Source organism: Drosophila tropicalis, unplaced genomic scaffold (assembly GCF_018151085.1).
Source record: "Drosophila tropicalis isolate 14030-0801.00 unplaced genomic scaffold, ASM1815108v1 contig_573, whole genome shotgun sequence".
NCBI lineage: Eukaryota > Metazoa > Arthropoda > Insecta > Diptera > Drosophilidae > Drosophila > Drosophila tropicalis.
The window spans coordinates 2,437,044-2,449,678 of NW_027173049.1; the positions used below are offsets into that span (position 1 = coordinate 2,437,044).

General features: G+C 39.2%; 3 protein-coding genes across 18 annotated transcripts; 2 read left to right on the forward strand and 1 right to left on the reverse strand.

Annotated features, from left to right (window-relative positions):
* The first annotated feature begins 807 nt into the window (after positions 1–807).
* LOC137575288 (uncharacterized) lies at positions 808–8,487 on the forward strand. Of its 13 annotated transcripts, none has more exons than XM_068287770.1 (3): positions 808–916; positions 973–1,063; positions 7,843–8,487. In XM_068287770.1, the coding sequence occupies exons 1-3, from the start codon at positions 857–859 to the stop codon at positions 8,289–8,291; spliced, it is 600 nt and encodes a 199-aa protein (XP_068143871.1). In that variant the 5' UTR covers positions 808–856; the 3' UTR covers positions 8,292–8,487. The 13 variants fall into 13 exon arrangements, with proteins under 13 accessions (XP_068143871.1, XP_068143874.1, XP_068143869.1 ...); XM_068287773.1 differs by lacking the exons at positions 808–916; positions 973–1,063 and adding exons at positions 1,912–1,986; positions 2,044–2,113; XM_068287768.1 differs by lacking the exons at positions 808–916; positions 973–1,063 and adding exons at positions 2,153–2,278; positions 2,342–2,441.
* Positions 8,488–9,001: 514 nt separating this feature from the next.
* Ccs (Copper chaperone for superoxide dismutase) lies at positions 9,002–10,054 on the forward strand. 3 transcript variants are annotated; one of them, XM_068287704.1, is made up of 3 exons: positions 9,002–9,146; positions 9,193–9,800; positions 9,861–10,054. In XM_068287704.1, exons 1-3 carry the CDS (start codon positions 9,132–9,134, stop codon positions 9,994–9,996), a joined length of 759 nt encoding a protein of 252 aa, XP_068143805.1. In that variant the 5' UTR covers positions 9,002–9,131; the 3' UTR covers positions 9,997–10,054. The 3 variants fall into 3 exon arrangements, with proteins under 3 accessions (XP_068143805.1, XP_068143804.1, XP_068143806.1); XM_068287705.1 differs by having other exon boundaries at positions 9,005–9,146; positions 9,206–9,800; XM_068287703.1 differs by having other exon boundaries at positions 9,193–10,054.
* Positions 10,013–11,628, reverse strand: LOC137575246 (uncharacterized). 2 transcript variants are annotated; one of them, XM_068287702.1, is made up of 7 exons: positions 11,598–11,618; positions 11,362–11,524; positions 11,094–11,298; positions 10,754–11,034; positions 10,552–10,696; positions 10,241–10,491; positions 10,013–10,179 (listed from the first exon to the last, which is right to left on the reverse strand). In XM_068287702.1, exons 2-7 carry the CDS (start codon positions 11,500–11,502, stop codon positions 10,051–10,053), a joined length of 1,152 nt encoding a protein of 383 aa, XP_068143803.1. In that variant the 5' UTR covers positions 11,503–11,524; positions 11,598–11,618; the 3' UTR covers positions 10,013–10,050. The 2 variants fall into 2 exon arrangements, with proteins under 2 accessions (XP_068143803.1, XP_068143802.1); XM_068287701.1 differs by having other exon boundaries at positions 11,362–11,628.
* Positions 11,629–12,635: the final 1,007 nt, after the last annotated feature.

Consider the following 12,635-nt stretch of genomic DNA (forward strand, 5'->3'; position numbering starts at 1 on the left):
TCGGGCAACAAGTTGTCTGCCTTATCACAAAGAACAATTATTGATAAGGAAAATAAATCATGGGGGCCGGGCCAACATGACCCCTAGACGAAGCTTGCATACACTAACTATGGATGCCCTTAGATAAACCATTGGATATTGGAAATTAAGTTAACCAAGGGATTATTGGTAATTGTGGGAACCGCAGACCAGGACCATTCGGTAGGGTAATGCTCCTAAGTCTTAGCGAGTTCTGGTATTTACTCAATTGCTGACAACTCATTCAAGCATTGATCCTTCCACTTTAACATGATCCCTTTAGGTTTAAAACAAAGAGGTCTTCTAGCAAAATAAATGTCCTAGTTGCCAACATTGTATCGAAAGTAAAATACTCCTTTTGCAAGGGTATAGAAACCAGTTGACTTCTTAAATTATTATTGGCAATTTGTGTGTTGAAGCTTTTCAGTTGAACTTGTTAATTCTTTGGACAAAGAGTTTAAAGGAGCATTTGAAATGTTGGCAGTCGGATTATACATCTGCCTGCTATTCCTGTTCTTAGGAATCGGCGTTATGATCAAAGTGAGTGTGTCAGAAGTGAGATTTCATTAAGATTACCTTTTGTTTTTGACCAACAGATCGCCGTGATGGTCGTCGGCAGAACAAGTCGCACAGGTAAGGGCCTATTTAGGAGTGCTTATTGTTGTTATTGTTTTTACCAACATTTATTCATCGTTTCAATTGGTTTACAATCAATTTTTTGATAAGATAATAACGCTTGCCTTAAAATTGCCTGAACTATCCCCACGGTCAGTTATCGAATGGCACTTGTCATAGCCAGATTGTTGCTTTAGTCGATTTTTTAGAAATTATTATAAAAATGTCGGATGCCGCTTCAGGTTTCGGCTATTTTCTGTTGGTTCTCCTATTAATTGTAATAGTGAGTATCATTATTTTTGTTTGGATGGATAAACTAATTACTAAATTGATCCACAGTTTGTTGTTAATGCATATGCCAAAGCAAAACGCAAGACCAGACGACGACAGCAGAATAATAATCCTCCCACTCAAAATCTAAATAGATTCAGTAAGTTAACTCAAAACCTGCATATGTGTTTGATTAAGCCAACGCTAAACTATTTCATTGAAACATCTTAATCAGCCATAGTTGTAGGTTTAAACTGAGTCGTTTTTCATTCAAAAACCTTTGCCACAAGTTCTCAATTCGAATTCAAAAATTTCATATGTGGTCTTAGATTAAAATTAAGACTTGAGTGGCAGGGATTCAATGATTGCATGATTAGTTAACAAGTTAATATTAGCATGAATCACTTGATAAGATAAACAGCTGAAATTGTGAAATAATTAAATCAGATTTTAGCAGCTAAAAAACATTCGTCATTTTTAGGTAGTTCGAAGTTCAAACAATGATGATGAACCTATTTTCTGGGTTGATTGCTTGCACTTTCGATCTAATCTTGTCATATTCAGTTTTGCCTTTTACAAGATGAAAGGCAAACTCCGGAGCAATGTCTGTAATGGGGGCAATTCGAATGCCAAAAGACTTAAGCATGGTAAGGCAAACTATCTTAATAAAATAAATGTTAAGTTATCACGAGACAACCTTAACTAATCTTTAGATAAAACACAAATGGACAAATGTGAATAAATGTGTGTGTGTGCTTCGTGGTTTGTCTAAAATTAGAATTGGATTTGCTTGAAATGCTCCACAATTCCTGATAATGTCTTTCCTCTACCACATATGCATTCGCATATTTACTTATTTTTATATATTTATTTCATTTTACACACATTGTTTGCGATTAATGACGCAAAGCTTTATCTCATCTTATCACTGAGCAGCCCACCTTATCAAAATGATAAGTTTTAGTTCATGTTTTTGCCCCAGCTCATTTGCATGCACTTGTTGCTTGTTGTCCGCTTGAAATGTCTTTTGTGGAATATTATTATTTTATATCCTTTTTCCTGATATTCCTCATACTGCTGCGGGTAAGTGCAGGATCCGTTCATATAGACAAGTGAATCTGATTTGCCGATTTCTTACAGACCTATGTCTGCCCGCACTACAAATTGAGATCGTTGATCTGTTGCTTCGGCCCAGGCCAAAGTGTGACGGGTAAGTCTCTGCTCCCAGGAGTCACTGTTCTATCAATCAAAATTGTTTTCGGAATGAGAACTGTTTTCACAAAATCCAAATTGAATCATTGATAATCCTTCAATGTACACGGAGTTTTGGCTGTGTGGGCTTTTTCTGCTTATAATTCTAACTCTGGTGACAAGGGTAAGCTCATGAAGCGTATCTTGTACTTGAATATAGAAAACTCAACCGCATCTACATATCAAGGAGTGCTATCTGTTCGTTAAGTTGAAATTGCAAGAATGGAATATGCGAGTCTATGCCCGGCTACTGCGCCATGAGATGATGTTGCGTTTGGCCATTGAGGGTAAGACTTTACCCCCTTAACAAGTATAAACAAATTGACACTCTTGACAACTCCCAGTCGTCCTAAAGCTTCAGTTCCATAAAAAAAAGCTCTGAGTCGATAAGATAGTACAAAAATACAGTCATTGCGGGGGTATAATTGTGGCTAACACCACAAATTGACGATGAAATGAGCTATTGTTACCTGAATAATTTCAACGCCATTCCTCACATCAGTTCTCTAATCTACCCCCATTCAATTGGGTTCGGTTTTTTGCAAGGGGAAAATGTATCTAACCGATTTGTACTATATTCTGCTGCTGATTCTATTGGTGGCTGTTGTAAGTGTGGTCACTTCCCTTTCGAACTACCTACGTATATCTAAAGACACTTCCATTCTGCAATCTAACAGTTGTGCTTTAAGAGTAGACGTAACAATGCTTCCGGCGTATACGACGCAGAAGTTTCCATAGCCCCTCCCAGTCGTCGCCCAACAAACACAGGTGCGTATTCTCCAAACACTGAGAGAAAAATGCCAGCGAAATGTGTATAATTCTTTACTAAATGAGCTTTAGCCGAAATCAAATGGATTAGGTCGAGTTTAAGCATTTCCTACAACTGCTCGAACCTTACTCCCATCTGATTGGATGGTTGGACATACATTAGGTATTTGTTCAGTGCATTGATAATGTCAACTGGGTGCCACCTGCAAATCCACCTGTTTGTGTATGTGTGAAGAGTCATTCATTTGTGTTTATTTATACAAAATATATATATTACTAATCATTGACTTGCCCTGGCAGCGATAAGAGTAGTACGTAGCGCTGCCTGCCATGCCAAATTGTTTTATGCCATTTTAGTAAAGTTTCTTGCGCGATTCGGTGGTAAATTCGATTTAGTTTCACCTTCCATTCGGATAGTTGGCCATTATGTGCTTGTATATAACAGTCTTTGTTGGATGGTTTCTGATTTTGGTAATTGTTGCTATTCTATTGCGAGTAAGTTGGCTTGAATTTTCAGATTTCCCAGATCCCCTTTCACCCAACATTTTGTCTGTAGGTGTGTTGTCTCTGCGCCATGCGCAAAAACGTTGTAACCCAACCAGCACAGGGCCATGGTGGAGGGCGTGCAGCAGGCTCTAGACAGCCGGCACGTGTGCTTCGCTCTATACGGATAGATCCACCTGGCGCAGAGTTAAACCTCAATACAGGTGAGCAAGCTCATCCATCAACAGAAAATTAAGATAAAAGAGCTCTTGATGTAATTTTTAGATAAGATATCAAAAGATATCGATTACGCCCCGTAAGGGTGCTTCTGTTTGCCCATTTGTGGTCAATTTTTAGTTATGTAGCCATTTATAGTGAGGCACCCGCCTGCCTATTGAAAGCAATGGAAAGACAGTTGCCTCCAGGTTTTCCGCATTGCCACAATATGTTTGGCAAGCTCCATTGGTACGAGTTCAGTGTGCTCCTAATTATATTTCTGGTCATTGTCTATATATCTGTGAGCGTAAGTCCGAAAATAAGTCGATGACTCAGTTGAACGCACAAGGAAAAGCAGTGTAAAGTAGTTTCCTTTCGTGTTTTATAGAAATATGTGTGCAAAAAATGCAAAAGGCATAATCCTGCCAGAGCTAGTGCCCCACCAATGAGCAGATTCAGCGCCTCCTTTCCAACATCACCGATGGCCAGTCTGCGACACTGTTCGGCGCCAGGTGAGCAGATTAAAAAAAACCCCGACCTTGAAAACCCATTTTCCGACCCTCTGTTTCCCCTTGTGCAACAATAAATTTGTTTGTTTTCCCACGGTGCTAGTTTATTAGTAACACTGCTCTGAAATAATTAATTAAAAGTAATCAAAAGATATAAACATCTTACTAAAATGGAGTTGTTTTCATTTTGAGCAAAGAGCTCACGATAGTTCGTTTCTGTAAGATTTTTGTACATTGAGCAAGTCGCAGGAGCAAGATAGTCAATACGATCACGGCTTATCGTCCTAATCAATAAATTATACAACCCAAGTAAAGACTTTTAGACCTTTGAAAATATACATACCTATAGTCTCCTTGGATCTAGTCTCCTTAAGGTTTCACTTTCCTCTTCCAGAGTGATTCAGAGTTTCCTAATCTGTCATATGAGTAGAAATATTCTGTCCTGACTGAAATTCCGTTTCTTTGAATGATCAAACTTCGATGAAACTCCCAGATTAGACAATGCTTAGCACAAGAAATGGGCTACCAACATTCACATAACCACAAGACAATATATTCAAACCAATCTGCAATAATATTGTGCTATCATCCAGCTATGTCCCAGGCGTTTCTTTGTTTCCTCTCTTATTTGTCATTTTTATTTAACTAGATCTTAAAGATACAAACTTTGTTGTCTTATATTGATAATCAAACGAGATTAAGCCGATTCAGAGTTAACCACAGGACCAGATGTTATTTTGTGGGAAGACATGGTCGGTTCTTGATCCCAAGTCACGTGCAGTGCAATTATTCTTTATCATAGATGCAGTATTGCAAATACATGTATAGGAGGTAGTTTTTATAAGGTGTATGTATGCGGAATTTCGTCACATGCAAGTCTACGGTGTGTTTTAACCTCATCTTATCTTATCACAATGTGAGACTGCTTATCGCTCGCCCGCTTCACCTGCTTCGAACAAGTCAACTAATAAACAATCTGTGATAAGTTTCCGTTCCAGTGCCATTCCCTTTCGCAGTGGTAGACACATTTCAGCATTTCCAAATGTTGTGATGGATAGTGGAACAGTTGCCCGGCAACCTCTATATGGAGCGAATCTGAATCTGAATACCCCAGTTTATTATCCCATTGAAAGTGTGTGCGCTTCTTCCAAATGTGAACAATGGAGGATATTTTGGCCTATTTTTCGGGTTTTTTCATAGTATTCCTATCCTGTGCCGTGCTATGTTGTTGCCTGCGTTTCTTGCTATGGTCCTGTTACGAAGTGTGGCAACCACCGCGTCAAAGCCGTCGCCAACAGCATCCTAGTCAGCGCCAACCACGTCGGGGTAGGTGGCATCCAGTTCTCCATTTTCTATTTATATTTTGAATTTTAAAAGCAAGAACTTTTTTGAATTGCATTAATTTGACAATAAGAGTGAATGAAAGAAAGAAAGAAGAGACCGGCCAATGCAACCCACAGGATCTTTAGTGTCAATGTGTTTTTTTAATCGGCATATTATATTTTACATTCGGGCAATCTTATCGTCAATTTGTGGTTTCCTTTATATAAATTAAAAACAGAAGAGTGATAAGCCTTCAAATTTTATTAAGTTGGCCAATCTAGATAGCGAATTCGTGGCTCATTGTGCGGCAATAGAAGTTTTCAGTGTTAAGTGACTATTCAAACGATTCGTGTGACACTTCCTTTGTGACGGCACAATGGATCTATTTATTATCTATGTGGCTGTTTTCTTCCTACTCTTCTTAATCATGCCAATAGTATATTTTCTGCTACAGGTAGATCTACATAATACATATCTATCTAGACCCCTAAAGTGATTCCGAGTGATTCCTTTTTCCCATTTTCCAAAAAGTTCTTACTCTGGATCATTGTTCAAAAGTGCTGTGGTACACGTTATCGAGGATCCCAGAATCATCGCAGTCGTGAGTTTGCTTTCGGTATGTCTATGGTCCTTTATGATATATAAACGATTAGATTAATCATACCTAACAATATACATTCCTGCATATGTACATATGTTTGTAGGGGACTTGATAAGATTCTCGTCGATATAAACAGAAATTCGCAGTTCTAAGTGGCTATTCAAGCGTTTCGATTGTGTTTTCTTTTTTCTTTTGATTTTGCAAGCAAATTAACAACGAAATGGAAAAATTCCTGATCGTTCTATTCGTTCTTTTCTTCTTCATCATACCGGTGATATATTTTAGCCTGCAGGTAAAATAGAGCTTTGCTTTCAATATGTTACTCGAATAACTTCTTAACCATTCTAAGTATTTGCTGTGGATTATTTTAACGAAATGCTGGCGGGTTAGGCCAGTGCCGAGTACTTTCGACCCGGTCAATCAGGATCGTCGTCGTCATCGTCGTCGTGGTGGTATGTATGTCCATTTTTAGCCATGATAGAACGGCTCTCATAAAGCCATAAAACTAGGAGTGCTTTATTGACGGGATACGAGTACCCATGCAGACTGGCTTGCTGGTTGATAAGGCGTCCGGCTTGTTATATTGTTTAGCTCTGGTTACGTTTCAGACATTGCAAATTAAATGGGAGCACGATAAGGCATTCGGTTTAGTCTGTTTAGAGAGTTCGTTGCAAAATATGGGTGCTGTGGTAACGTTTTTTCTGCTCCTCATAGTCGGATTTGTCGCTTATGTGGTGCTGCAGGTAAATCCACCAGTTTCCATCAATGTTATCTATCCGAATTTGTAATAATAATAGAATTGACATTTTGGCATCAAGTGCGCTATTGTTTGGATCATTAGATGCTTGTGTCCGAGTTCGAGTCGGCCGAGTCGGCCCACAACAAATGCAATGGATATGCCCGATTGTAAGTTACGTCAGATTCTAATCAACCTTCTACAGTACGAGAATATATATCACAAATATAAAGTCTGTACGCAATATACAGAATAGAATTATCATTGTGCGTAGGCTGGCGATCAACATTATTTCGAAATTGTTGTGAGTGCCGCAATCTAATCAGGGAAATTCTACTAGAGAAGTCCTCTACATACATATGTGGGACCTAACCGTGATTAGTAGACATTGACATCGCTTGGTTGCAAGTTAGGGGAATGGATACAGCTCCGCCATGCACTGGAGTAGCGAACTCGGCATTAATTTGGCGATATATCTAGCCATTATCGTTCTATTCTTCTGCATACTGCCCATCGTGTGCTTCTATGTGCGCATTGAGAATAGAACTCTGGCGAAGATTTGCCCGCCTCGAAGACGACGACGGCAGCAACGACGACATGGTATGATATTGGTAACGTGTGCCGTGTAGGTTTATCTAATCGCTGACCAACCAAATATATATACATCAATTTATTGTACATATGTATATGTAGGAGGGGGCGAGCGATTATTTTCGTCAATAGATTTTTGGTCGTAAGGCGAGAAAGAGCCGCAAAATGACTTTGACAGCTAATTTGATTATGACACTTGGGTTTCTGTTTGCCATATTTGTTATAAGCCAGTTGATATACGTATGTACTTAGCCATTGAGCTTGAACATTGCAGAGCATTGAACAACTGCGATTAAAATCAAATCAAATTTCTGTTTCATTATGCTAGCTGGCCAAGCGCATGTACGACTCCATGTTGCTGAACCAACAAAGACGCCGGGAATTGGGTATTGAATACGTTTTGTTAATGTTCAATGATTATATAGATTTTCTTTGTGTCTTCTGTTGTTTGTTTTTTTCAGATCGCCAAGGAACTGTTTACAGTGCATCAGAAGATCGACCACACAATCGCTATGGCGACATCTTCTTCATTGAGCCAGGCAGCGAGGAGGCAAATCGTATTCGCGAACAGCTAGAGAAAGATGAAAAAGATTTGCCCAGCTATGACGAAGTTATGCGAATGTGCAATCTAACTACGCCTACAGCAGCAGCCGGAACACCGCAACTCCCGCCGCCAATAGATGGCAATTCGGCAATTGGTATTGCAGCCTTGCCAGCACCTCCATACTCGGAAGCAGATCCACATGCCATCCCAAGCCAAACATCCGCATTCGCAGAGCCCGCCTCCAACCCACCAAGCATTAACGCCATCTCCATCGAACCATCGACATCGCGTGCTGCACAGACTCCAACTAGCCCAGCATCTGTGACTGTGACCCTACCATCGACGGTGACCAACACGGAAGTCTGATGCGACATGGGAATGAAACTCAGCCTGCCCTTGTCCCTGTGCCACTCTGAGCCGCACCGATGTTACCAAGATCGGCGTGGGCTTCAAATTCAGTAATGAAAAAGTGTGATTTTAATAAGTATATATCGATTTAAGTTATAGATATTAGAGGTGTAACATTGTAAATACATATTTATCCAGTTTAGGCTGCAATAAATTACTTTAAGTGAACTAAATTCAAAATCAAACAAACAAGGATGGCAGAATTTCTAATCTCTTCTCGTTTTGAACCATTTCTTCTTAAATACAGTAGGACCCCGATTATCCGGGCTCCCATTAAGCAGACACCCCTATTATCCAGGATTAACTAATAATAAAATAATCATAATAATTTCTAAAATAGTAAAACGAATTCGGGGCTTCCCCGTTTTAGTTAGCAATCAATGAGGAACATTATCATCAAGCCATCAATAAACGTTTGTAGAACTAAGAAACATTTGTTTGTGGATTGATTTAAAGGTATGTAAGTACGAAATACGTGGAAATTTTGCTCTCGATTCACCGTGATGGCTCTGGTCCCGACTGTCCCGGATAATCGGAGTCCAACTATTGTAAATAAATTTTTATGCTATTCGTTTTGAGTTTTGCAGCGCACCCAGACAATCTGAACTCGTTAATATGTTGTAGCCCTGTTACTGTTAACTCAGCAGACATTCTGTTTTATAGGTATCTGGCAACACTGGCTGACGAATTGTGTGTTCGCTCTTAAATATTTTTGTTTTTGTTTTCCTGAGTTTCAAGTGACATTTGCGGGAGATAAATTTTTGTTTATCATTGTTAAACTGCACTTTGCTCGTGGGAATGAGTGCCATTAAGGTTAGTTGTTACATTATCAGATATGGATACTAAAACTTAAGTTTAGATTGAATTTGCAGTGCAAATGCGCGAGGATGATACGAACTATGCTGACACCCTGAGACAAGCGCTGGAAAACATGGGCCAGTTGGAGGAAATTGATGTGGAAAAGGGTCGCGTGATAATACAAACTCAAAGGCCATGGTCGGAGGTCCATAATCGAATTGAAAGCACTGGCCACAAAGCTGTTCTCTCCGGATTTGGGGGCCAATCAGCCGTCGCTGTCATTAACACAACAGGAAGTGTGGTCGATCGCACTCCGGTTCAGGGTGTCATTCGATTCACAACCATAACAGCCAACGAGCCGGGTGTGGTTGTTGATGGAGTAGTGGATGGACTTAATCCGGGAACACATGGTCTCTATGTTCACGAGAGCGGTGACATTTCCAGGGGGTGCGCTTCCGTGGGGGGAACCTATAATCCTCGTGAATCACCTCCGACAGAGCGTCCTGCTGGTGATTTGGGACAGATTCAGGCAGATGAAGACGGAAGGGCAACATTTCGTTTTGTGGCTTCAGTACTAGAGGTCTGGGATATAATCGGAAGAGCCGTTGTCATAGCTGACAGGTCCAATATTTTATCAGATCAAAATCCAAAGAATGAAGGCGACGAGAGGTTCGTTATTTCTTCAACCGCCTTTCCCATCTCACAAAAAATTTTTTTACCTTCTAACAGAATTGCGTGCGGCATAATTGCCCGTTCAGCCGGAATATTGCAAAACTTCAAGAGGATTTGTGCATGCGACGGAGTAAATCTTTGGGATGAACGAAATAAACCGGCTGCCGGCAAGGGACGATCACAAAAATTATAATGATACATTATGTAGATTGCTTTTAAAAAATACATTTAATTCTTGTCGTTGCTGTTAATCCAACTCGATTACTGCACCTTTGCGCTTTGCATCCGCCTTCAATTGTGACAAATGAGTTCGACATTTAGTTTTATAAGCCTGGACTAGTTTGCCACCCGGCGCAATAGCAATAGCCACGTGGATCTATAATGAAATAATTGATGTTTTTGAGTCGTCGCAATTAGACTAACAGGTTTATATTTACCTCGAGGTATGCAACTTCTTGTTCTAGATGTAGGGAATCATTTAGCATATTTAACACAACCTGAAACTTGTCCATATCCAAAGCATAAGACATCTCGCCTATATTTTGTTTGTACCATAGTGCGTAGTTCTCCAAATTTTGTTGCACATCCATAGTGTTAGCCGATATTGCACGAGCTGTCAGCAGGAAATGCAAAAAGGAACTGAAACAACCAATGCTAGCCGTGTGAATAAGGCGATTTTTAAGGTATTCTAAATGATGACAAATTTACTGGTTAGGAAAAGATAATCACTTGATGATTTAATTTATACTTTTCATAAAGGCCTGAGTCTCTGTCTGGCCACAACTGGCTATGGCTTGAACAAGTATGAGGTAGAACTTCCAATTCTTAAAGTTTTCCTCAATAGACTGTTTAAAGAGGTAGTTGAGGGCTTCCAGTTGATGCTTAGCCAATAACTGATAATAAATAAAGAAACCTGAATTATTACTCCTTCTTGACTCCAGTAAGTGTACCTTTAAAGCGATTGTCCTGATGAAAGTGAGCTCATCGACTCCTTCATTGATCCATGCACTGAAATTGGCAAAAGCTTCGCCGATCTCCGTCGACTCATGCAGCTCCAACAGGACGCCCAGATGCATATGAACACACACACCCAATGCATCAGAGGGCAATGATTGACACAAAGCCTCCACATAGCTTAAATTACTGATTTTTGGATCTCGAGCCAAACCCATGAAGAGATTACGCAAAGCATCAATAAGGATAGATGTTAATATCATGCCATACTCGGAATCTGGCAAGAATAATATCTATGCTGTTTATAGAGTTGATTCATTTAATAACATTTCTCACCAAATGCAGCCGACAAAAACACATTGGAAAGGAGCTCATGTTGACTCTCCAAAAATATAATCAAATCAACTTGTAGTTGTTCAGACTGTTGCTTGCTAAGAACATACTCTGTGGCTGTGAGGATGCCCAGTTGCTGCAACTGTCCGAGGACGCGAAAGCTGCCAACGTTAGCAGGCAACTGGCAAAAGTATTTTGCAGCCAATAGCTGTATTAGTATTGGATTAATATTTATTACTGTATCGATCTGGATGCAAAGAGGCTTGCTTACCCTTTCTTTAGCATTAAGATAGTTTAGTAGCACAATAAACTCCTCCTGGCTTTCGTTTGTTTGGGGTATTTGTAAATCACACTGTGAGTTTATTGCTCTGCAAATCAGTCCAAAACTATTGCTAACATTCAAACAATTCATTTTCTGGTTTACTTTTTTAAATCTACTACTTAAAATAAAAATTATTAGTCAACACTGGCGAAATGTTTAGATATGAGGAAAAACTGAATTCGCACATTTTAAACACTATTTATGCCTATGCACATTTATTATACTCTTGCAAAAAGGTACATATATTAAATTTGGTTAGAAGTGTGTGACGCATTGATAGAAGCATCTTTGATTAAAATCGGGTGACTATGTATGTATATCATACAGCTCCCATTGAAACGATCGGTGGAAAACAGTGACTTGTCATAACTTCGTTATTTGCTGTGCTAAGATTTAAGGCCGTTCTTTTGTAAACATTCGACTTTTTAGATGGGTAAGGAAGGAGTAACAATATACTTGCAAACTTTGACGAGCTCGAAGTTAGCCCCGGTCCTCTGGTTTAAGTTATAAAATTAATCAGTATAAAAAAGGGATATGATCATCTGTAAGCTAGACGGAACTTTAAATTAAGAGACTATGAAGAAAAATTGTTTTTTGGTTACTTTTCAAAAATCCCGAGTACCGTTTACGTTTTTTGGGTGAAGGGATACCAATCAATTCAGAATTGATTGATTTTACATTAGACTCTACCCGAAATCAGCACAATGAAAGTAGAAAGAAAATCAAATTGGCTGCCCAACTAAATATAAATCAATCCTTTGGCGAACGCTTGTATCCAATATTCGCGCCACAACAGCAATTTGAACGAACATTTAATAATAATTTATTTGATGATTTTTGATTTCGGTAGTGGCGACCCAATAACAGGTCCTAAGCAAATCGATATATATTTAAAAACTGAAGAAACCAGTACTGAATCTTGTGGGATAAGGATAATAAAGTTTCGAGTACGGTTTATTTATGTATGTAGTTAAACTATTGTTATCCTTGTCCACCGTTTTCAATGATCAAGTCACAGTTGTAATTGAGGAGACCAATATCCAAATATAGATGAAAAGAACTGACGAACACTTTTATCGCGAAAGCATTATCAAAAAAATCGACGCTATAAAGCTCGAAGGATCTGACTGGAGAAAAAAAGGCAACAAACATTGAACGTATTATTCAAACCAAAAACAAACAAAGTCGCAATATCATACATACTTATGGATGTATCTTTATTC